General features: G+C 42.0%; 1 protein-coding gene across 1 annotated transcript in view; it reads left to right on the plus strand.

The window, feature by feature from the left end:
- The window catches only part of LOC144755902 (putative ferric-chelate reductase 1), a 328,302-nt gene that overhangs the window by 21,498 nt on the left and 280,112 nt on the right, over positions 1-26,692 (plus strand). The window contains exon 2 of the mRNA XM_078645292.1: positions 19,748-19,946. Within this exon, the coding sequence (XP_078501418.1) occupies positions 19,748-19,946 (199 nt within the window). The remainder of the gene's footprint in view (positions 1-19,747; positions 19,947-26,692) is intronic.

Consider the following 26,692-nt stretch of genomic DNA (forward strand, 5'->3'; position numbering starts at 1 on the left):
GTTCTTGTCTACGTGTTTCTGAAAATGTAATTTGCAATTCGATGTTGTTTGGCATTATGAGCCCTTGAATTAGCTAATATGGTCTAGAAATTCAAAGGTGTTCAGGACATAGGGGCCCAAATGTATCTTGTCCAGTCCACCAAAATTCCTTAAGATGTCAGTGCTTCGTGTGGTGTGTTGGCACCTTGTAAAAGATGTACCCTGCTATCTACCCACTGTTTTAAATAAAACTAGGAGGGATTCTCCACTCCTATTGCATTTGTAAAATCTCATCTTCTCATGCCTTCTGTGAGCCCATTTCAGACTGATATCCCCCAAATTATTGCAGCTTGCTGACCTTTTGACCTGTTGTAGGACACACGTCTTTTTGGAATCGAGTACTGAAGACTAGCCGCCGAGTGATTAAGGCAAGACAAGGAATCAGGTTAATGTCAGTTCCCCACAATGATTCTTAGGTTCCTTGAAAAGAGACCTGTGTTTTATTCTTGTGCTAAATAAGTAGCACGGTGTGTCTTTTGGCCTCTGGTTTGCTTTTTTAATATTACCAAGATGTCTGAAAGCTGGCAATCCCCCCACCTTAAGTTGGAATGTGGAATCCGTGGTCTAATGAGAACATGGGTTGTTTCTGTTGCTCTTTGAAGCAGGACTGGGCAGACCTTTGGTTGTAACTCTTCCAGACATGACATCCAACCTCCTTGGTGAAGGGTGGACATCTTTGATTGGCTGCTGTGGAAGTTGAGTGTCAGGGCCTTCATAAAAGAGTCTAAAGCCACTCAGGTAGGATGTAGGTTCTTTATTTCATGTTAGGCTCTTAGGCAGGCAGGTCTTCTCAGGGCGCAATCCTCCCTCCGACTTCCCCTGTCTCCTAGCTTCAGCTTCACACCACACACACCAACTGTCATTCACTCTCAACATTCCAGACACCAGCTCAGTCATACCGCAAATGAGGACATACAGAATACTACACACCTCCAATTCTTACAAACATCTAAAGAAAGAACAGCTATTCCCTTACACATACAGTATAGAGACACTCAAAGCTTACGCATTCACCCAACAACCTGATAAACTGTCCAATACCCACGCACTCACCAAAGACTACAAATACCCATCACAGAAGCTCTGCAATGGGTCAAGACATGAGGCTTCCTACAACTCATGTAAACAAAGGAACATGACAACAACTAGGTTGTAAGTATTATACAGTGTCCAAGACCTGCAACTCTTGTGACCTCCTTGGAAATAAGGCCTTACCTATAATTATCTGCACTCTCACAATGACAACATATAATATGTATGCATGCAGTATTTGTAGTCATAGACGATCAGTCATGTGACAGACAAGGCACGGAAATTACAAGGTTCCTTCGACCAGGGGTTTTCACATCACCCCTATGTCTACAAACTCAAGGCACAAGCGACAAAAAAAGGGTATCAGTTAATTGGTAAAATCCAATCACTTCCAAGTGTTTCATATCTGTAGCCAGTTAAATGATTCAGGGAGAGTGGGGGGTCAAAATCTCTCAAATCAATCTGAATCCCCACACCAGTTAATGGCCATTTAAGTTACTGAACCAAGAATGGTGAATAACTTGGAGACCTGTGAATACGGTGTCCTTTTCTGCATGTCCTTCCCTATTCTGGCCCATAACAGTGTGCCACCATTTACTACCCGCAGTTGCCACCTGCCCATAACAGTATTTCCCTGAAGATAACACCATAAGCAACTTGTAAGGAAACTTCAAGTGAACTTTTTCCAGATAACAATATTTTTGTTTTTCCAAGCAGACTGTGTGTTGTCCCTGAATCTGGTTCTATGCTTATTTGGATTTCACAGTTTCATTGCTGATTACTGAGGTTCGCTATCCTGGATTACTATTTCAAATTCAGAATTCTTCACTAGAATTTGAGTTCCGTGGCCAGTTTATTCATACACCATATTTTTTACTAGGACAATACTCTCCTCCTCAGTGTTTGCTTTTTTCCTGTAAGAGAGTGCATAGGGTGCATATTCCCTTTCAGTCTGGCCTGATTTTCACCTACTTGTGTTGCTTCTGTGTCCCCTATCATGAGCAAGGGTTTACTGATGGCCATACTGCCACTGAGCTAGCAGAGTCAATCCTAGATTCTATCACACCCTCAATAAGCTGTGATCCCAGAGGATATGTATTTCTATGTCACTGACCTTTACGCTCTCCAAGGCCTGTAACTCTGATCTATGAAAGGCTACTTCTTTTAGCCTGGCAGTCTAGATGCTTTGCTTCTAATTCGTCATTCGTTCTTTGGGTTAACTTGTACTGTTCAACCGACTCACCTTGACATTTTGACTACTATTGGGCATCTTTGGTAGATCTGATGCACTAGTTTCTGCAAGTCAACCTTGGTTCTACAGTACTCATAGGAAGGGTCTGAGTTTGACATGTGTTCTTCCCATGGACGTCATTTAGGGGTCGCCAGAGGTCTCAGCTGCGAACTATGGCTTGCCCTTTGCTACCCCTAGCTCTGGCTTTGCGACCCCTACCCTCAGATGTGGCAAATTCAGTGCCAGGAACACAGGTGCAGATGGGGCTCCACTCTCTCTATTTTCTGTCAACTATTTATTACACTAATAGTGAATAAATAAAATATATTATTCACAATAAGCTGGAATATGCCCTCCCTCTTAATATTCCCGTGCTAGCAGTAATTAATTAAGTTTTATATTTAATTATGAGAATTTTTAAATATTAGTCTCATTTCTAGTTGTAATTGAATAACAACTTTTAACAAACAAGAGTTGTTCTAAAGCAGTTTAGCGTTTTCCACTTTATAGTTTTGTCCTGTAAAGGCTTGCAGTCCACCTGAATGAATCAGGCGGACTGCAAGCCTTCTGCCTTTTATCAGCTTGTGCTCATGGCTTCATGACTGTATGGATTGGATCAAATTTGCGTCAGTACTTTCTTTACTTGTTTTGGGCATGATAGAAACACTGATGCACGTTTTAAGGAAAGTAAACACGTGTAAAATTATGCAACAACTTCTTCGCTAATTAGTTGTGGACGCGGCAAAGGCAGTTCACATAGTATCCACCACACTTAAGATCAAGGCCTCTCAATTGCCCATATCCTCGGCGGACATGCAAATTATCAAATTGGATGTAAATACCCAGGGAGTAACTCGAACAACTATCCTGATTAACGTTTATGCCCACCCGAAATATGCAGCCAAAAAAGAATTTTTCAAACGCATTAATAATGTCGTTTCTGACTTTCGGCTCGAACAACCAAGATGGGACATCATACTGACAGGCGATTTCAATGCCAATCTCCTGCATTGGCCGGAAGAAGAGGATAACCTCATTATAGCAAACGAGCAGTGGGGCGTTGACCCCCAGGAAATCCCACCCGTAAAGAAGACCGATTCAGCTGGTAGGCAATTGATGTGGGATCTCGAGCATCTTGGGCTAAGGGTGATAAATGGTAGATGCAAGCAAGATAAACCACCATCTACAACCTATACAGGTCAAGGCACAAGCACAATCTTAGACTACACGATAGTCACATTACCCTTGGTAAGATTGATAAAAAACTTTCAAATAATCAGTTCATTAGATTGTGACCATTCAATGCAGCACATCGAAATGAACCTGACTTTACCAAGGTACAAGCAAGCACGAACAATGGTAGGCGAAGTATCTACAATCAATTTGAAGCGATTGAGGTGGACAAGTACCACCCTGCCACAAATAGCGCTGAGTGCTAAGAACGAACTTCAATCCTTGATTCAAGATAAACATCTGTGCTCCGAGGCCTGGACTAACTATCTAAACAGGTTATCCAGGAAAAGTACCAATATCAAAAAGAACACCAATTCATCAAGTAGTACTGATTTTTCTAAGGCAGCTCTCAACCTGAGAAAACACTTGCGGAAACTAACAAGACGAGCTATAGGCCATACTGCCAATTCAAGTGCTTGGCAAGAAGTTCGAATAATAAGAAAACTCTACAAGAAGCTAATCTGGACGGAGAAAAAAATCAAGCCAATGAGTTCTGGACTAAAATATTGTATAACATAAAAAAATCCAATAGCCGGGCCTTTTGGCAGCAAGTAAATTCCCTGAGCAGACCGTCACAAGTCTTAAGTATGACCTGTATAACTGAAAGCGCATGGTCCCAACACATAGCCGACACCTTCTCAATAAGACCCGCTTTTCCGCCGTCAGTAACAACTTCAAGTACTGCTGCCTCGAAAGATAAGCCTCATGATTGGCAAAATACGTCCAGAACCCAACAGGCAAGTATAGATCAATCGTTGCAGATTAGCGATGAACTTCAAATAACACGAATAATTAGTAAAAGTAGGCAAGACAGTGCACCTGGACCAAATGGCATCCCGCAAGCAATATACAAGGAGGACCCTCAATGCTGGGCCAGTAAATTTAACCATCTGTTTAGATCCATAAATAACACACGTCAGCTCCCAGAAAATTGGAGAGAAGCAATCATCAATCCAATTTACAAAGGCGGTGACCGCAAAAATCCGGCCAATTATCGTCTGATTGCCCTCATTGACGCGGAAGCTAAATATTATGCATCCCTGGTACTAGCGGATCTCGCAAAATGGTCCGACACAAATAATAAAATACCGGTAAATCAGACAGGGTTTCGCCGCCAAACAGGCACGATGGCAAACATAATGGCCTTAAGTCTAATTGCGGAAAAAAGCTTACAACATCACCAAACATTATATGCTTGTTTCGTGGACTTTAAGGCGGCCTTTGATCGTGTTAACAGGCATTTACTTTGGACCAAACTGAAACAGCAGGGCCTGCCAGATTCAATCTTAACTCCAATCATCGATCTACACACCGACACCTGTATGCAGGTAAAGATCGACAACGGACAGCGGCTAACCCGAAGGATCTGCACCTTCGACGGTCTAAAACAAGGCTGCGTGCTGGCACCTCATTTTTTCAATTTATTCATGGCTGACTTAACATCAAATTTAGATCAGACCAATGCTCATCCACCACGGCTTGGTCACCTGCGTGTTACACACCTATCCTACGCAGATGACGTGGTTTTACTGAGCCAGACGAAAATCGGCCTGCAACGCCTACTACAAACGGAGGAGTGTGGCTCACTGATTAGAGCAGCAGACCCTGATGCAGAGGTCTGGCCCGGGACCTGGGTTCAATTCCCGACGCGGCAGGGTCCTGAGCCCAAAATGTCCACGGACTCGATAATTCTCGCCTCGATGCCTATTCTAATCATGGGGTCCCACGCCGCAACTCTGGGCAATAGTTGCTTAATCTCCACTACGGCGGCCCACCCGCTGCGGGATGCCTGGCTTTCACCCTGGGGATACCCAGTAGGGATTATCTCACAGGGAAAAGCCAGGACGGGTTCCCAAGGCAAGCGCCTTGATGCCTTCGGGTGATACGTGCGCTATATAAGTCGCAATACATTTACATTTACAAGCACTGACCAGATACACAAAACTAAACTTACTCGAAATAAACAGTAAGAAGACCAAGATCATGGTCATAACTCGTCGCCATAAAGTGTCATCAGCATTTGCAATAGAGAACAGCAAATTAGAAGTGGTCGACAGTTATAAGTATCTGGGAATACAAGTAGACAAACGGCTTAACTTTGTAACACATTTCAAAGCCATTGAAAAGAAGGGGACTGCCTTGTTACACGCCTTCAACAACTTAGCAATCAAACTTAGAGGTCCTATGTTCAACCCGCTCCTAAACGTAATGAAAGCCAAATTACTGCCAACAATATCTTACGGGAGCGTACTACATCACGGGAGCAGCTAATAGAGAAAATACAAACAAGAATCTATAAACGTGTCTTTGGTTTGCCAATTGATGCATCACCCGCGCAAGTACGATTAGAATTTGGCCTGCAATCCCAAGTTCTGCTAAAACAATACGAGTTTGTCAAATTTTGGTACGACGTCTGGATGAACCAGAAAGTAGAAATTTATCGTGTGGGAGGCAATCAACAACAACTCGAATTCCCAGTATCCTAAATTTTTAAAACTCTCTCTAGAAACAACAGAATTGTCTCCACTCTGGGAAACCAGACTTCCAGTACCGTTGTTCAAACAAACAGTAAAAAAAGCGGCCAGCAGGCATTCGTTATTCAACGATAAGTCATCCCTAAGTCATCGCGAACGCGCTTGGATGACAATACAATCATACAAAAACCCGGCTCCGGCAGCATATCTACAACTTGCCTTCTCAGCGTTTATCAAACATAGATACCTAAAATTAAGACTGGGCAACCTCCCGACAAATTTTGATCAACCGAAATGGAGGATGCAAGAAAATAAAGGGTGCGAATTATGTGGAGCAAGAAAACAAGACCTAATTCATCTGATCTGTATCTGTCCCGCTATGAACTTGGAACGCCGGAGTAGACTTAAGACGAAGTTTAATGAAATTGGAGTACGCACCTGTCGGTCTGCAGTCATACAAACATTGTGTTCTGTGGATCCTCAACTTATTTGCGGTGCAGTCCAATTCATAACCAATTTTGAGAAAAAGAGAGGAATTATGACAGTCTTAATCGAAAACACGTAATCGTATACATAGTACGAAGTATTTCATATCTCAGTCACGGCATTCTTTAAGATAATAATTTTTTACAAATATTAAGACTTATCATCAGTATATTGTGGTTTATTGTTCATTTTTAGATTTCTTCTTTTTTTTTATTTTTCTCTTTCTTTCTTTCTTTTTTGTTTCTCCTTTTTAATCCAAAAAAAACCCATTCAGGTACTGCATATTTTTGTAATGGTTTTTATTAACTGTACAATAAAGTGTATTATTATTATTACTAGTGACGAAGCGGAAGTAAAAGTTGCTTAAATTATGGAGAAGGACCAACAAAGTATATGTCTTAAAATAACTGTTAGACTAAGTGAGTGCAGATGGAAGCAATAAAATACAACTCCTGAGGTACATTCTGGGCTTCTTTCTGAAGGCGGCATCTGTGTTACACCGGAGAAGGAGCTTGTGTGTCCTTCTTTTTTCCTGGTCCATCAGTGTTGAGGTAGATGCTGTTCCACCCCCAGGATGTGGGCAGGATAGTTGATGAATATTTATCAAGAGAGTCTTTTCCCCGAATAATGCATCAGCATGCTTTTAAACTAAAGGCTGTGTGGAAGGGTTTCAGACTTTCCATGTTTTTTTAGTATGTGCATGTACAATCTCTTTCACATGGAACTCCTCAGCTTCAGCAGAGTCCGATCCAAACATGGCGTGGTAAATGCCATGGTAGGTGACCCGCACTCGCCAGTGTTTGCAAAGCATTACCGTGGGCAGTTCCTTCAATGTTTCCTCAGCCTATGGTAAGGAGGATGACGTCCAAGCTCTTTAATGTGAGCCTACATAAACCCCGTCTCTCATTTCTATATAATAGGTGTCTTGTTGTGACCCATCCAGTCACCTTTAATGTGTTGACTAAACTGCACCTTGCTATATATTATTAAGGTTATTGCAAGAATCATATTCAAAGAACTATGCACCAAGGTATTAAGTTGTTTGTGGGCAAGGTAATGCATTATAAGGAATCAAGTACCCCCTGATGTACATGATAAGGATATTGTAAAACACCCCGGAGTTCCATAACCGTTAGCCTCTTTCCACTACATGGTCATGGAACCCCTCAGTGACTTGCAATATCCTTATAATTTAAAGCAATTTATTATTTCAGGTATAGTGTATTATGGTTCGTTGAAAGGTTCCTGAAGCACAAGCAGCAGCCTTGGATATAGTCATTAATGACAAAGAGTGGATTGAGGAAGAAAATGACGAAGACTAAAAATTTAATTAATCCATTTATTACTTCCTCATCTCAGTACACAGGGTGCAACCTCTTTAAAGGGAGGGGATATATGGATATGTAGTGTAAAGATGTTGCAATTTACACAGGAGGTCTAACGGGCAGGTGTAATTGTCTAGACCATAAGATTGTAGTAGTTTTATTTCAATTATATTGGTAAGCCACAGGGTGCGTCTCTCTTGCGGTACAGCCACATCGGAAGAAGAGACTAGGGCATAGAAGAAGCGATCTGAGTAATAAAAGGATCAACATGTAATTGGCACTTTACTTCTTAACTTTTTTTAGGGTGTATACATAAACCATGCAGCATGGTAAAGTGGTTGTCATTTGCACTACCAAGTAGACACATAATTTGAATTCAGATAAGGGCTTTCGTGTCTCTACTGGCTGGCTTTTTACTTACCTACTTTTGACACATAGACCCTTGAGCTCTAACATTGCTTTCTTTAAGTATTTGCTTCCATATGTTTGCCCCAGGGTATTTTTTATTTACCTTTGAGCGCTCCAGCACATAGCAAAAAAGACATTGTCATATATGTTGTGTGCTTGATGTATGTTGGTGCCACCAATGCACTGCTGGTTGAAAAGCGCTCAGTACCAGGACCCCTGGTACTTCCGTCACCCGACAGTACACCGCCAAGGAACACCTGGACCCCAATGCCAAAACAACAGCTTAGTCTCCTCTTCCCCATTGTCCACCAAAGCACCCTTCACCTGTTGACACTGCCACTTCTGCTGCGACAAAACCAATGAACGATCCTGCACCACTCCTGCACTCAAGCCCAAGAACACCCCGCAATTGCTCCACTGTATCCTGCTCAACACCCGCTCCCTGGGCAAACACGCCACAGAAATCGGGGACACTATCATCAATCTGCCCAGGGATGTTGTCTTCAACACCCCCACTCTCGAAGGCTACAAGATAATACACTGAGACCCAGCCAACAAACAGGGCATAGGCATGGCCATCATCTTCAGGGAAACCATTAGATGCACCAGCACTAATGACTACGACATGCCTCTCATAGAACACCTCAACTTCCTACTACAAACTGAAGCAAAGACCACAATGATAGGAGACACTCTCACTTACAGACCCACCAGGACCCTGAACAACATTCTGTGATGGCTTCCCCAACCTCATCCCCCCCCTTGCAATCGACTCTCACCACTACGTCCTACTCAGCGGCCTCAACTTCCGCATTTATGACACCACCTCCATCGCCCTTCTGGAGAACCTGAACAACATTGGCCTAACCCAACTGTTTACCGAACCCTCACACAAAGCGGGACACACACTCAACCACATTTTCACCTCCAGCAACAGAATCAAATTGAGCCACACCACAGAAATCGGATGTATGACATTACAACACATGCTTTTACCACGCATGCCTTTACAACGCAGTTTTTACAACGCATGCTGTTACAACGCATAGCGCTTAGGGGTGCTGGATAGTGAATAGTTTAATTTACTATTCCAACTCCAGTCCCCGTGGATAGTAGGGAAGGTGTTGGATAGTAAATTAAATCTATTCCCTATCCTAGAGCGCCCCCTAGCGCAATGCGTTGTAATGACATGCGTTGTAATAGTTGCGTCGTAAAGGCACTGCGTGGTAAAAGTTGCGTTGTAAATGATGTTTCCCCAGAAATCACCTGGACTGACCACACCATAGTACACTTTACCATCACTGATGCCCAGCACACCATCACCACATATCAGATCCCTCCCACAACAGCGGGAGCAAGGTCACAGAAACCCAGTGATCGCAGGTCCTCACCACCTCCCTACCAAAGACCTATACAGACCTAGACCAGGGCCCCCAGAACTTTGCCACCTGGATCACGAACTGCACCGACAGAGTCACCAGACTGAAACCTATAAAATCCATCAGACCTCCAAACATGGCATATGGTCCACCCCGGAACTCAGAACCACCATGCACAACTGCCACCAACTGGAGAAGCGATGATGTGCCACTAAGAACTCTGCTGACATAGCTGCTCACAAAACAGCCCTCAACAAATATCACAGGCAGATCAAGGAAGCCAAGAAAGCAGCCATCAACACCCGCCTCAACTCCGCTGCCAACCACTCACATGGAACAATACCACCTACTGGACGCTTCACAATCAGGATTCCGTGCCAACCACTGCTCCGAGACCACTCTGATTACTGCCAATGAGGACATCCGAACACTCCTTGACCGCAGAGAAACTGTGGCCCTGATCTTCCTCGTCCTCTCCGTGATGTTCAACACCATCTCCCACAACACTCTCATCAACACACTCGACAATATAGGCATACAGCAAGATGCCCTTAAGTGGATCGCCTCTTTCCTTTCAGGATGCCCACAAGGCATCCAACTGCCTCCTTCCATATGCAGCAAACCACAATGATCATCCCTTAGCCCCACCCTGTTTCAACATCTCTATGACCCCCCTCGTAGACGACATCAGAACCCACAGAGTCAACATAATCTCCTATGCAGACAACACTCAAGTGATTCTCTCTCTTACCAAGGACCCCTCCAACATCAAAACCAACTTGCAATTACATGACCAACGTAGCAAAATGGATGAGAGACAACTGCCTCCAACTCAACTCCGGCAAAACGAAAGTACTGATCTTTAGGAAGAACAGCTCCACAAAGGACCATGATCATTTTCAACCCAGCAACCAATCACACATACAGTAGGTTAGCCCCATGGTTCAACATTAGACAGAACAGCTTTTCCACTTTTCCACTATGACAGGATCATTGTCTGCTGCACTGCCCCAAATCCTGAAGAATAAACACTTGAACAGGAGACTAAACAGGATATCCAGAGAGATCATCCTCTTTTCCATGCCAAACTAAGAGATGTTGCTTGTAGAAGGCCTGCCAAACTAAGCTGTAATCAAACCGGTTTCTTTGGACGTGCTTTTAGCTTTCATACTATTTCTTCTTAGTGTAAATAACCTTTTGTTTTAACTTCCTTGGAACAGGAGCTCATAATCTTCATTAGATTGTGAAAGAGAAAGGCAAATGTTTCTTTTTTTCCTGAAGGCAATTGGATCCATGTGAGATTTGCTGTCCAACATGGCTGAATTTCCACAGCTTTGGTCAACAATGGCTATAACCTTCACTGGGACTAACCCAGTAATGTATATATAACAGTCTCATATATTTGGCCATATGCCAGTATTTTATTTTAGCTAGAAATTAATGAGTGGTGCAGACTAGAAGCTGTAAATGTGTACTGAGGTAGTGCAGGGCCAACCATGACCCTAATTTAAAGGAAACATTTTTATATTATTATTTTTATGACAGTAGGCACTTCTGCCAATGACAAGTTCCCAGGTAGCAGCATCTACCCTATTTAAACTCTGAACCCTGGTGTGGCTGCACTTTTGATGTATCTGGATGTGTTGACAAAAAAGTCTGTGTTAAGGAAAAATGTTGGCAAAAGGAAGGGTTGTGGATTTATGACTCTCCAGCATTTTTGACTCTGAACCCTGGTATGGCTGTTCTTTTGGTGTACCTAGATGTGTTGTCAACCGGGAGGGCGGGCAGGGGAGGAGAGGAGAAGGCACGGACAATGCGAGGGAGTGCGGGGAGGGGAAAAGAAGGAATGGACAACAGAAGTGAGGGTGCACCACGCATTTACCTGGCCCGTCTCCTGCAGCTTCGGCTCCAAAAGTAAAGGGGCCAGTAGCCATGGGAGGATACAAATGACAACACATCCGTACTAAGAAGGGACTAACAAGCCTCATAAGGAATCAGAAGACAGCATTTACAAAGGACAAACACACAAGCCAATGATAAATAAAGGTGGGGGAGTGGGCGGGGCTTCTCTCCATACTGATCAACCACAGCTCTTCGCAGAGTAGCGCTTGCACGCTGGCTCACGCTCTACCTAAAAAGCATGCCAAATATCATGCTCAGGCGGTTAGTGCAAATCAAACAGTGTTAAGTTGGGTGAAACTGGGAAGCGAAACGTGACACCTCATGTGTCATGTTTTGAATCAGGGAAGCAAAACGTGACACCTTGTGACATGATATGCTGACTGGTAATCAGCATCTCATGGCAGGGGGTTTCCGAGGCATCTACTGGCTTTGATATGAAACCCTGGTTTCTCCCAGACAGGGCCAATGCCAAACTCTGACCTGGGCCCATTTGGCACTCCTACAGGCGGGATAATTAGCTAGTCAGGAGCTGTGTTCACCTGTACACTAGTACCACCCCTAAGGTGGGCTACCTGAAGTAAACACAACTAGGAAACTTCCATCATCTTGGTTTTTGGTTGAATTAGGTGCTCTGGGTCACGGTTGTGCCCACCTCCCACAGGAATGGTCATATAGAGGGTGTAGTAAAGGAACTACTCTCCTGCTGCCACGGGTACCAAAGAAGCAAGGTCCAGTTCACCGTCCTGCCGCTTACTGGGACTACCAACACTGCAGCCGCCTAGGAAGTGTTTAGCCTGCTCGCGCAGGTCAGATCCATCATCCCTCCAAGTGTGGGCATGCCAGGACCGACCAGATCCGCACATCACCAATACTCATGGTACCGGACCCTTGCAGCAACCAAGGCTTGTTGTCTACAGCCCCAACACCAATGGCAAAGAAGACCGACCTGTGCGTCGAGGGACTTCAGAGACAGTGAGAATAATATTGAGAGTGGCCATGCTTAAATCCTGGAGGAGAGTCTCATAAGTCACTGATAAGTGCCTAAATGAAGTCAATGTTTTTTCCCAAATAGGTTAACATTACCGCTGCAGAAACTGCAACAATTGTCAACTTTTGAAACATGTACAAATTCATATATTGAATGATCTTGGTTTCTAAATTCATATACAAATCAGTGGTATTTGTATAAATTGGTGTTGGATTTCTTTATTGAGTGGGTGTGTCACCTACTGCCTCTGTGTCTTTAATAAGTACATAGCATTATACTCTGATAAGCCCAAATTGCTCGCCAACACTACGACAAAAGAGAACATTCGGTGTTCCCATTCTTTCCTTTGTAAACCAATGTACACAGTGTGCCCTGTTTTGGTCCACTACCTTCCTAGAAATAACAGCAATAGTGAGGCATCAACACGGATGTGGAGATGCCTTTAGGTGCAAAAGACAAATTTTGATGCACAAATACTTTTAGGTGCAATATCCCTCCTTGTCAACAGGAATACAGTTTCACACTTAGCTGTGCATGATATCAAGCTTGATTGACAGACATTGACCCTAGCACCTCATCTTATAAAAGCAAAACATTTTGGAGGACAAATCACATTTACACACAAACTCACTTTTAAGTGCAAAATCAGCTTTTGTGCAAAGTTAGCTGCACCATCAAATCACATTTAGGAGCATAATCACATTTATATGCAAAATTACATTTAGGTTCAAATTGAATTACCCCTTATCTGCTGACATGTGGAATCTTTTAGAGTAGAAGTATATTTATATGCAAAATCCTATTTAGATGCAAATCTACCAGCGCTTCAGCATCTACAGGAGTTTGGAAACAGTTTTAGGAGCACAAATGTGTCTTCATGTACTGTAACGGCGCTCTTTAAGTATGGGAACTATCACACATAATAACCAATGGCAAGTGGTGAGACTGAAATACTTCTTTGACCGATCCAAAATGTGAATGACATTTTTTTAAGCAAAGACTGAAGTAAGGTAACCCAAATAAATCCCTGGCCTAAAGTGTCTGACCTAAATCCCCTCTGTTTGGATGTTTTTGGTGTTGATGTCAAGAGCACTGGCAGACAGCTGGAGCTGTTTGTAGCCTTTAGGTTAAAACTCTTTGTAGCCGTATAGGCTGAGTTATTTTTAGCAATCCTTTTTTTTTTATAGCATGCCCTTTTGTTGAGATGAATGATAATGTTTGCCCATTGTATACGGATGCTCATGTCTGCATTCAAATGTCTGTCCTTGTCCTTCTCACCTTGACTCGTTGATTGACTCCAAGAAAAAAAGTCAGAAAATCACAACTCACGTTTATTTTGCTTTTTACAAAAGTGCCAAGTGACTCAATAATATCTGATGTCATCAGCCAGTCGTGGCTTTACAAACAACATCACGCTGCATTCTGGAACTTGTAGTCTTGATTTTTTTCATTATGGGTTCAAAATCATCCCTACATGCAAAGTGATGTTGACTAAAAAGCTTGGATTGGCTGAATTTGTGAAGCTTGGAGCCACTTGGCTACTCTTTTTTCAAAATCGGTTTAGATAGAATTGGAAAACGGTGCTTGTTTCCCACGAAAAAAACTTTTTTGTTTTTAGATTGTGCACTTGTATTTCCATTCTATATTAAAACAAGCGTCGACAATGGCAATCGTCTTAGCTTTTGTAAAGTGAAATGTTTTATACCAGGTTTTACGACTTTACAACACAGGTACATCATGGATAGCAGTGGTGCAAGCTTCCCTAAGGTATAGGTGAAGGACGGACAGGTGATTGTGGCAGGAAAAGCAGTGCAAGATTCTTTTGCACACACCAAACAGGTACAGCACAGACAGCAGTTGTGCAAGCTTACCTCCCACTAAGAATTAGTACAACTCAATCAACATCAATGCAAGCTTCTGACCTTTTCAAAACCGGCACAGATAGGGTAAAAGCAGTAGAAATGTCCCTTCTTCATAGACTAGGCTCTGTCGGCAGTGCTAGCATTCTGTTCAGCATCATACTGTGCCATTAAAAGAGTGAATGAATTTACTTTTGGGAATAATGTTTTATAACACACATCACCCATTAATGACACTACTATTTAATAAATCATTCAATCAGGCAGGGGGTTTATAAAGCGTGATACTCACCCGTGAGGGTCTCAAAGGGCTGGGGGGTAGGCAGCTCTGGCTCAGTCGAAGAGCAAGGTGTTGCGGTCCTTCCTGAAGATGTGCAAGTTAGGAGAGCGTCTGATGCTGACCGGAAGCTCGTTCCAGGTTTTGGCTGCAATGTAGGATAGGGCCCTTCCCCCTGTTCTGCTTCTGCAGGTGTCTCCGATAGGGCGAGGTCGGAGAGTTCTTTTGGGTGTGTGGAAACAGACTCTAACGTTGAGGTATTTGGGTCCGATGTTGTGGAGGGATTTGTAGGCATGGGTGAGAAGCTTGTTGGTTATTCTCTTCTCAACCGGGAACCAGTGTAGGTCTCAAAGGTGTTGCATCATGCGTTTGTGCCGCGGGGTCCCGAGGACGAGTCTGGCCGCGGCGTTCTGGATGGTTTGGAGCTTGTGCAGAAGGGTCCTGTAGATGCCGGCGTAGAGGGCGTTCCGTAGTCCAGTTTGCTGTTTATGGGTCCGTGGGTGATTGTTTTTCTGTGTTCGGGGGAATCCATTTTAAGGTCTTTCGGAGGATGCGGAGGCAGTTGAAGCTGGTGGAGGAGTTGATCTGGCGTTATGAGAGCAGTCAAAGTTGATGCTGAGGTTCCGAGCGTGGTCTCTCGGGGTGGTTTAGTCTTGGTGGACCCACAGGCTCCATAACCTGTTGTCTTACACTTTAGGATGGCTGCCAATCTATCTGCCCCTTTTCTGTCTCTTTAGCATCTTGCTTGCTCACAGTCATTTTCTGTTGCATTTCTCGCTTCTGCTGGCTTGTCCGCACTCCTTATCAATGGTGCTGCTGGATGCTGACTGAGCCCAGTTAGCTGCAGAGTCCAGTAATCCAGTGTCCTGGGGTACCTGTTCTCTGCCTTTGAGACTATTTAACAACAGCAGCTCACTAATCGTTTGCAAATAATCTCTGTGACTCCCCCCGTTTCTCATAGGTGAGATCCTGTTTCAATCTAAAAAAAACTTTTTTTGTGGATGTTGCATGGTGTTGATAAACATAAACACAAGAATTTTCAGCAAAACGTCGGTAATGGACTCACGCACACAAACCTTTTACAAAATAAAATAAAGGACACCAGTATTTAAAACAACCTGTTTAAGAATCTTTCAAGGTCAGCAGAGTAGTACTGCCTGCACAACAGAGTCTGCTTTATCAGGGGGCCCACTGAAAGTCTGGGGCCCTGGGGCAGCGCCCACTCTGCCCATGCCTTAAAACATCTCTGTAAGGAATATGTGTACACATATATCTCACTATCACATACAACACGGAGCTTCAAGGGAGGTGTATGGTGTGGTGCACCCCCCAATAATTTCCTAGTTGGGTCGTGACTTTACAATAACAGTTGGATCTCCCGAGACAATATTTGCAGAGTTCATCATGCCACAAACATCATGCACAAATAGGATAAAGTTACAGTAAAGTGTATTTCTTTGGCATGCAGAGTGCTCCACCTTGGTACTTTTTATATCACTTCATTGAGAGGCATTTATTAAAGTGATAGTTTTAAAAACATGAATTTAGAAATATTCATGCATCCAGCCACCATTATGACAATGCCATTTCTGAAATCAGAGTCAAGTTAGTTGTCGTGTTTAACCAATATTAGGCCTACATGTTCATTATAAATGCAGCAACTTATAGTTGTTTGAATTAAACATCACGTTTTTGCACAGCACATTTTTTAAAGTTCTCTCTTATGTGGTAATGAAGTAAAAGGATGCTTGGTGAAATCAAATATTTGCTTAGTATCACACAGTTTGTTCAAGCGGGGAAGCCAGGATTGATCCCAGATTAAATGGTTTCCTATTGTGCAAATTTGCTACTAGATGGGTATCTCTTTCTCTGACCTGTTTCATATCAAAGGTTACAACAGTGTTGTTAATTCTTAGCACATGAAGTAGGAACTTGAGGGCAGGCAGATGTCACATGATCTGGTTTAGGGTTTCAGGGCTTCAGATGAGCCAAAGCCAGGCAACTGGCTTTAGTTTTCAGGGGCTCGTCGTCCTCTAATACTGGGCCAGGGATGGCAGAGTGAGCTAAGAAGATGTGTGTGTTGTGCAGGCAAGGCAGAAGGCACAGAGCCCCTGCCCGTCAACCACTCAACATTAGCATACCAACTGTGGGGTTTTAAGTGTAAGGTCCTGTAAGGTCTCAAATGCAGCTGTTATTAACAACTATCTTTGAAATGGGTCCCTTTTGAGACTTAAATTCATGTATTTTACAGGTGAAAATAACACTTGAGTTCCCATTAACGACTATAGTAAGCCTTGAGATAATCCATAGCATTAATGCTTTCAGTGATTACATTTCAAAAAGTATTTGGTTTTTTTCCACTTGTTGTATTTTGTTCTTTTTTCATGTAGCATATGACCCTTTTACATGTGTCGAGTGAGTGCTAGCTTTCTGGGTACATTCTCTTTGTGGATGACTGTTCAGGATGGGGCATGATTGAAAGCTGAAGTGAAATTAAGAGCATGAAAATAGTATGAATTTCCTACAGTGACTATCAGTGTTGCATACAGGGGGAAACAGCCTTTCAACGCATCAGTTACCACGCAAAACCTTTACCACGCATCCTTTACCATGCAATACCGTTACCACGGATCACCTTTACTACGCAACTCTATACCAAGCATATGCCTTTACTACACATGCCTTTACAGCAAAAAATTAAAACATTTGAATTTCTTAATATGTGCAACAAAATCATTATTGTTACTCATTTCTTTGATACTGCTAAAAGCATTGGCAAAGACACTGGGTCTGGCTTGTTTAGGGCCATGTCTGTTGTTGTGTTATGTTTCTGGACGCAATAACCTACACCTCAAAGAGAAACACTCAAGTACTGGCAATGTGACATGTATTGTGAAACACAGGATTTTAGTTATCCACACAACTATTTATGTAGGCCATGCCTCTTGGAAAGGTTTCTTGCCCGTTTTGAAGACCCCACACTTTCTTTCATCCAACTTGTTCCATCTGGTAGGTTGACTACAGTGGTCGATCAACTCAAAGTGTCGTAGCATTGCACCCCTCTCAGGTCTTGTGTGTGCAGGGTTATTCTCATTTAATTCTATGTATTCTTTTGAAATTTTAATTAACTTGTTTTGTAATTAAATGACAGCAAATTACACAAGTTACCCCCTTTCGTGCTGTATACTTGTCTGTTGATGTCTTTAGGTGCATCTGGCTTTGGGTTGTAATGTTGATTTCCTGTCTTCTTCGAAGCCCTGCAGGAATAGTTGCCACATTTCTCAAAGAATGATGTTCAACATTTCTGGTAATGCAGAGGTTATGGAAGGACCAGAAGATGGTACTTAAATACCATGTGGTGTAAAACTCTCTGGGACAGATTTCAAACATTTTGCATTGCTTTTGCATCACAGAAGAGAGGCAAACCTGTTGTAAAATGTATATTTTGGATCTAACATATTTTGTTCTGGAAAGTTTTCTGAATGCAATGCAAAGTAATGTTTTGCAAAATTATTTCGCATAAATGGGGCGTTCAATGGGTGTTCCTATGTAACCACCCACAGTTTTTAATTCAAAGCTCCATCTCCTAACCTTAGTAGAAAGGGATTTGAGCTATAAAAGGAGAAATGATTTTGTTCCTGCTAACTTTTCCCACTTTATACTGAACAGGACACATTCAAAGTGTGAAAAGTTTAATGTTAATCTAAGCATAGCGTTTTGTACTGGAAGGGTACTCTTCCAGTACAAAAGCTATGCCATACAAAAGGCAGACAACCTTGCACTACGGTAAAAAGTGTGTTTGTGGCACTAGGCAGCCATATTGTGCGCCAAGCCACAGTAACATATCACCCTACAGCAACAGGACACATTGAATACAATTCCTGACTTCATCATATGCGCACTACAGCTCAGAGGCATGCAGTAATCTATGTGTTTGTTCTCTGAGTGCTACATGCTTCGAAGTAATATTGGCAAATTATATTCTATCCTTAACAGGCATATCTTTTTTAAAAAAAATTAATTTACTACAGCCACAAACACTTAGAAATGTATAAAAGCCCTAAAATAAGTTAAGGAGCTCAAAACTTTACAACCACTTGAAGCTGTACAATGATCAATTGTACACCCCAGCAGAACACAAAAATTGCAAAACTTTTCAGCACACAAATCAACGCACATATTCTACATATCTTATTTATTTATTTATTTATTTACTGACATTTATAAAGCGCGAACGATTACCCATGGGTGTCTCATGGCTCTATCATAAATTTGTGATACCATTTCTATATTCTCTATTAAAAGGGAGAAAGAAATAGGGATCACTGGTTCTCTGCTCTGTCGATCACCACCATGTTCAAGGGCTTTATGGTCCAGTTAGTTGCAAGTTATCCTTTGCAGTAGTTTTAGGCTCCTTATGTCATTAATCACCTTTAGGTAGCTTGCCGCATTTTCTACTACTTTGCAGTTTTCAGTTAGCCTGCCCTTCTGGATTCCTTCTTCTCGCAAGCATGGTCTGCTGCTGGCCCTGGGTTTCTAAAAGGTCGGCCTATCTAAGCATGGTTTTCTGATGTTAGCTATGGGCTTATGCTAGCCTGCTCTCCTGTGCCTCTCTGCCCTGCAATGCAGTGAGGAGGAACTGGAGTACAGTGAACAGCATAACAGAAAATATCTCTCGAGGGCCTATGATGACTAGCCTTACTTTTCCAAATAACTGTAAACTAATACTCCTAACTGTGCCTATTACCAAACTTCAGTGACTCCAGACCATCCTATCCATTTTAGTTGGGTGCACCTCGTTGCATTATGGGTAATGTCAGACTCCCATCCCTCCAGCTTTATTGCCCTTACTAAGCTACTCCCTTGATCACAGAAGTGGGAAATGTTACCAGGGAATTTGAAGAAATGCGCTTGAACGTGGTGACTCATAGGCTTGTCTATGAAAACGCCTCTCTTTGTTGGAAAAGTGTTTCATCATCGGAACATGAAACAGCTGGCAAAACAAATAGACAGACATGTCACAATTCAAACCACGTGACAGCCCCACCTGTTGCAGAATGACAACAAAGGGAAACTCGTATAACAGTTTTAATGTGTTTTTTTCTTCTTTTTAGATGAAAATGTGTGCATTGCAAGTGGTGATTGCCCTGTGCTTGCTGCATTTTACAACAGTATTTTCCTATCCAAACGGAAAAGTCAGTATTGTATGCGGTTCCATGTTACCTGACCACAAAAGCGCTCCACAGACAACCGTGGCTCCGTACAAGATTTTGGTATCGAAAACTACATTTATTCCTGGAGATCAAATCACAGGTATTACTTTAAAGGTTTTTTTTCCCGGATTGGAGTTGTTCGCAATGCAAATGTTCTATTTCTTAACCGAATTCGAGCTTGAGAAAAATTTGACAAACAGTAGTGCAAATGTATGAACATATGCAGACGCATGTATTACAATTTTACAGCTACACAACCAGGTTGTGAATTTGTTTGGTTCCAAATCTCTTAGTTTAAAAATTGCGAAAAGTATTTTGTGAACCTTTGTATTTGACATAAACAAAACTACAACAGAAATGTATATTGCGCATTTTACATACGCTAGGTAAAAGTGTTTCATTTTTCTTGTATATACGGGCAGAGCTACATGCAGATAAGAATCTACAATTTAACTATTCGGCAGAAGGTAAAAAAGTATTGCTTTTGTAATGGGAAGTTTAAATTTTGTTGAGGTGACGGTTATGCACTTCTCTTCCATTCATTTCTACCAGAGCAATCAGTTTAAAAAAAACAATCCACTGCATTCATAGTGTCTTTTATCCTTGTCCCAAGGATTAAGGCCTTTGAGGCCATAGTGCCTCCTAGCGGTGACTCCTCTGCTAAGGCGGAGAAGCGTCACCCCACATAAAAAAAAATGATAATAACAGCCTGTTATTATCATTTTCTTTTTCAGTACGGGCTCTGTAGGTGTTGGGCGGGGCGGGGATGCCGGCAGGTAAGTGGATTTTTCTTTTTATTGTTTTTTTTAAACCACCAATCCCCGCCGCACCATAACTGCCCCATAGCAGCCATTACTGACACCTCCTGTTGAATGGGCCCCTAAACAAGAAGTATTGATGCCCACTTACACAGTGACCCAATGGAGCTTTCCGGTAGCAGAAGCTTTCCTGGTCAAAATCAGGAGTTGCTAATCTTCTGCTGGCCTTTACTCTGCTGTCATATTTTCATAAGGCTTGATGCATCTGATTAGACTGAGTTTGTGTGAGTTCAGAAAAGCCAGGGATTAAATAGACTGCTTATTAGATTTGGTCCCGCTGTCAATTATAAATGTCTCATCTCTCAGGCCCACCCCGGTATCCAGCATCCAGGTTCTGGGGTCACGGAGGTAGCTGGAATTCCGATCTGGCACAAACTCTGATTTCTCCAGGGTCAACATGAACCTGGGACTCTGAAGGACATCTATTGCATTCGCCAGATGAGATTTCAACCGGTCTGGGAGACAGATCAGCGATAAACAGTATGATCCCAGTATAAAAATACCCCCACTGCACTGCTTTGTTGGTCAGCTGAGGGCTTCCATGAACCCTTCCTCCTGATTGATCCTCCCTTTGCTACTGGGATATTTTCTTATATATACACGTGGTATCAACTTAAAACTGCTCTTCCTCTCACAGTGCTCTGCGCACGCATGATTTATGCAGAGTTACCAACCTCTGCAAGTGCCAAGACAACGGCCTACATGTCAAAGAGTACCCAGCCAAACGAAGACCGAGAAAGGTGGTTTGAGCTGAGACAGATCTTTGTGCTATCTGCTTTCATATGGCGTCTGCATGCATGGAGACCCTGTGGTAATGTAGGGTGCCCACAACAATGATATCCAACTGCTTGTTGCATTGGTTCGAGCGTACCTGAGACTGCACCACAGCACCTTTGTAGTTACTGGCACTTTACCCACACTCGTAGTGCAGGGAGAGTGGGTCCTCCCAAGCCAGTCATATGCACCGCCACAACTTCTTCCTGCCACTTTGGGAGGATTGGGCTACCTGTGCCTGCCCGCCACTTAAATGAGTGAAAAACGCTGCCAATAAGAAACTAGAGAAACCTGAAATGCTATATTACTTTTAATCACCCTAACTAAACTGTAATCATCACTGTGAAGAAAAAGGGAGGCTGGGAGCTGGGTGAATGGGCACTAGAGAGCTATCAAACTTATAGCAATCATTCTGTCTTTGCAATCTACCATCAGATAAAAAGACAATAAATCTCAAAGCATTCCTGACGCCACTGGAACACTTAATTGGCTGCCAAACCGAAAGAAAAAAGGTTTTACCAATCTCTGGGAAACACTATTATAATTAGACTTTGATAGATTGTTCATAAGGGGTTTATTGAGGTTTCTGCCCTAATATGCTGTTGATAGGATATGTAGTTTTCCACATGATGGTTGGTTATTTCTGATTTGTATTTAAACTGAGTGCTGTAAAAAAATAAATCGAAGGAAATGCATAATTCTCCCTTCCATTCCTAGCACTGACATTTTGATCATGGCATCCTTCATAGTCAAAGTTTATCATGAGTTAGGGCATTCATCCTGATGTACATCTCACTACAATACCTTTCTTCTCCACTGCTATTTGTGAATATATGTGTGTGTTTTGGCATTTCCCCTTTGTATATTTCTGTGGCTGTTAGACTACTTTCTTTATTGTAACTCTGTGTCCCCTGTGTAAGAGAGCTCAAAACCCCTTGGGAATACGGGACATATAAAATGGCAAAAATAAATAAGTAGGAAAGGGAGTTTCAATCTGGGAAAACTAGAGTTGCTCTCATTTTTTGCACATGACATCAATTCCACACTGCAAGAATGTTTATTTGACCAGTTGCTACTGGCAGAAATGTTATGCCATGTAGAGGATATGTGTCTTTCATTCACAATAGTTTTTTTGATTGTACCAAAAGTGAGAATCATTGAAGAGCCTCGTAGGTTTGGCTTTTTTTTATATTGTATGCACATAGACAAACTCCATGCGTAGCTCATCCATAGGTGCTCTTGCAGACAAAACAAAACAGCCATCCCAAGCGCACAACCCTACTTACAGAAAATCAAAGCACAGAGTTTGGAGAACTTCCTGTGTCAAATGCCATTCAGTTGTTGGCAGTAGTCAAAATGTAAGAATTTGAACCCCAATTACTAGGAACGCAGATTTATGTGTGGACATAGTATGAAGCTGGAAATACTTTAATAAGATCCTTCCTTTCATTTCAGGCCTGTATATGGTCCAACTGGTTTCATTTAGACACAGTTCATTGTCTAATACATCTTCAGATTGATATGAAGTTTTTCTTGCATGGTATCCAACAGGTCGATGGAAAGGCACATGCGCGTAACTTGTCAACCCTCTTTTACAAATACATTTATACAATGTTGGTAGACAAGGGGGAGTAATGTGTACTTTTCATTACAGCATTTGTTTGTAGGAGGAATTTGCTTATTCGTTCAGTGGGATTTCCAGGAATAGGAGCAAAAAGAATGGTATTTGACTTGGGCTTGTCTTGCTAAGTAATTCTGCTTCTGTTTTAAGTATTTTTTGATAGATCAGCACTCTCATGTGTGATTGCAGGCAGTTGTATTGTTTTAGTGACTCCATGCTATTATTTTAAACAAAGTACAAAAATAAGAAGCAGCGAGAGAGAGAGAGAGAGAGAGAGAGAGAGAGAGAGAGAGAGAGAGAGAGAGAGAGAGAGAGAGAGAGAGAATTTTGCATGAAGCCCCTTCATCCATTGGCTTGCATAAGTTTTTCATTGTGAACAGGTGCTTGAATGGGCTGCCCATCAACACCATGGTACTTTATGAAAGTTTACATTTTTCTATTTGTATTTATATTAGGTTTTGTTGATGTGGTAAGAAGTTGTCTTTTTGTTAGGATGCAGTCTGCTATTTGTATGGACTTTTAAAAAACACAGTACTACCCATTAATTGCCAAGGTAAACACATTTCTTGTACTTTGCTGTCATGTTGTTGGAGTTATAGCTTTACTCTGGTTCACAAAGTAAAGGCATGCATGCACATGGGCTTTCTTACATATCCAATACAATTACTGGCCTTTTGTGCAGGTTCCACCACTAGCTATTGCAAAAGAAAAGCCATACCTGCATAGGTTTTCTCAGAAATGCAACATGAATACTTGCCTTTCAACCATGTTACACTGCTATTGCGCCTTCTCCCTTCCCTCCATCCTCATTATGTGACATGTGCTAGTGGGCAATAGATTTTCCGCCCGCCTCTTCTCGAGTCCATCAGTAGCAAGTAGAATGTAGCTAAAAGTCCAGAGATGGGTACGAACCAGTAACTGACAAAAGTAAACTTGATTTTTAAAGAGCACTGGTGCTCCCAACACTGTAAATATGTTCAAAGTATGCTTCTGTGATAATCAGAGGAGGAAAAATCGTTAAGAGAGATACAGATTAAGGAGGGGGTATGGGCAGTAGCGGTCGGTGGTGAGAGTGCTGCCGGGTGGTGACGTGTGGCGGGGGAGGGGCAGGGTGGGGGGTAGTAAACGATGGAATACGGCCAAATGCAGGTAAGTAAACATATAAATAAATAAAACGAATTTAGTTGAGCGCACTGCATCCAATTTGGCGATGCAGTGCGCGCAACAACATTTGTTTTATTTATTTATATGTTTACTTACCTGCATTTGGCCGTATTCCATAGTTTACTACCCCCCACTCTGCCCCTCCCCTGCCCCACTTAACTGCCCGGCAGCACTCCCACCACCGACCGCTACTGGGTATGTGGCAAGAAGTCTGAGGTACTAATTTTTTAAGATGTGCTGGTAGCCAAAGCAGATTGATTTTTATTAAAATATGCATAATATACTTACATACAGGGGCTATCAGCCACCTTTCTTCATTCATTGGTTTGTTGTATCATTTACATTTCTACATGTATACAGAATATAGCATGTTCCAGTGGGCCAACCTATTTAAGCCACTGCCTAACTTTACTTTCAGTGACTGCATTTTGCTCTCTCTCGTGAAGCACATCCACACACAAGCTAGTTCCCTTTAGTGACAGTGTTTTTATTTTTATTTTATAATTACTTTAATGTTGTTTTATGTTTAGATCCTGATGTGATGCTGAGGGACTTTCAATCTTTATCAGATCACATCTCCAGCAAATAATTTTGTAAACTCCTTTGGAGTGTTTTGCGATTTTGACTGCTGTTATTTCACAGCATACCAGGTTCGATTTTGTCCACTTGAAACTGTTCTTTGTTGAGTTATTGTTCTTTCTTCTTTCTTTCTTGACTTCTTTCCTTCTTTCTTGTCATATCTCTGTCGTTCTTCTTTGTTCATTCCTTCTCTTCTTCTATCTTTCTTTCTTTCTCTTTCCTTCTTTCCTTTCTCCTATTTTCTTTCTTTCATATTTTCTTGTTTTCATTCTTTCTTTCTTTCTTTCTCCTTCTTTCATTCGTGTCTTCTTTATGCATTATTTTCGTCATTCCTTCTCTCTCTCTTTCTTTCTCTCTTAATCGTTCTCTAATTTCTTTCTCTTTCCTTCTCTCATTTATTCTCTTCCTTTCTTTCTCTTTGTCTCTCTTTCTTTCCTTCTTTCTTTCTGAAAGGCAAGAAGATTACAGACAATGCCAGACTAATTAACTATTTGCGGTTTGTGTTAGCTTTGATTTTAATAAATTTGTGTATAACAAAGATACTTATAGGAATATCAGCCAGACTTTATCCATTAGTATGTGGTTGGTGTCATTCACATTTCTCTTCCACCCACTCTATCACTCTTGCATAAAGGGGCAATGTATCAGCCCACTTCAGTCACTGACTGACTTCACTACAAGTTATGACTGCAGCCCTTTCACATGGAACACATCCACACAGAAAGTAGTTCCTTTCAGTGACAGGAAGCACTGTGACAATGTGTGAACTTTCTGAGATCAATACAACTTGTTTGTCCGGAGCCAAATATTTTGTTTTAGATTGATGAGAGTCCCTCATGTTCCCAAACAGTAAAGTTTTGAAAAAACTATTACAGAACAAAACAAGAATTGCCTGAAAGCTGGTGGCCAACGCCAAACCTATTGGCTTTGCCACTACTCGTTTAATTAACAGACATGGTGTCTGCATTGCAGATTTCAGGACCCCTGGTTTCAAAAAATTGGCTTCTCCTCCTCACAAATGTATGTTTATCCTGAATAAACCACTCTCCCCGTGTGCCTCAAATCCTTAAATGATCAAATTGTGAGCACTTGGAAACAAATGATTTTGTAGTGTGCACTATTTAATGAAAGCTGTCTGGTCAATGACTCGAGTTAATTTTAGGGAGAAGGAACAGTTTACCTATAAGAAGCAATCTGGCTTCTTTATGAGTAAAACCACCATTTATCTAATCTTGTTAGGATTTGCACGTGATCAAAGATAGAAATTCTCAAATAAATTGAAATCCCAATAAAAGGTATAAGACTGGAAAATATTGTGAAATGGTATGGCAGGAAACTGATCACTACTTTGCGATTTCATTTTAGTCATCCCCTTCTTCCCCAACAAAGATAATTCACCTCCCTAAAAGACATCATATGAGAAAATAGGTTTCTGGTTGAGGGGGGTGAAACCCTACTTAAGCAGCAACCAAAACTTTTGGCTGGGTGAAATACAAGCAAACCCAAAATTGACCTGTGCTTAACCGTCTGCTAGCTTGGTCCCAAAGCAGCCAGGCCTACCTGAGAGGCAATGTATAAAGTATTTAAGCACCAACTCAAACAGTAATAAAGTTAAGACATAAAACAAGAAAAATCCCACACAATAACTTAGAAAAATAGGGTAGAATTTAATAAATTATTTGACAACAAAATGACAAAAATCCATGTAGAAGAACTGGAGATAGGCAATTTTAAAGATTTGTGTAAAAACAGTGCTCCATGATGGAACGTGGGCTGGATACAGGGACCAAGTTAGGCCTCTCCGAACAAAGTACTTTAAGTCCTTGTCCAGAGCGTTGAAAGAACCCTTTTTAAGAATGCCTCGCACAGCAGTGGATTCGAGGTGCTATG

This window comes from Lissotriton helveticus, chromosome 1_1 (genome assembly GCF_964261635.1).
Source record: "Lissotriton helveticus chromosome 1_1, aLisHel1.1, whole genome shotgun sequence".
Classification (NCBI taxonomy): Eukaryota; Metazoa; Chordata; class Amphibia; order Caudata; family Salamandridae; genus Lissotriton; species Lissotriton helveticus.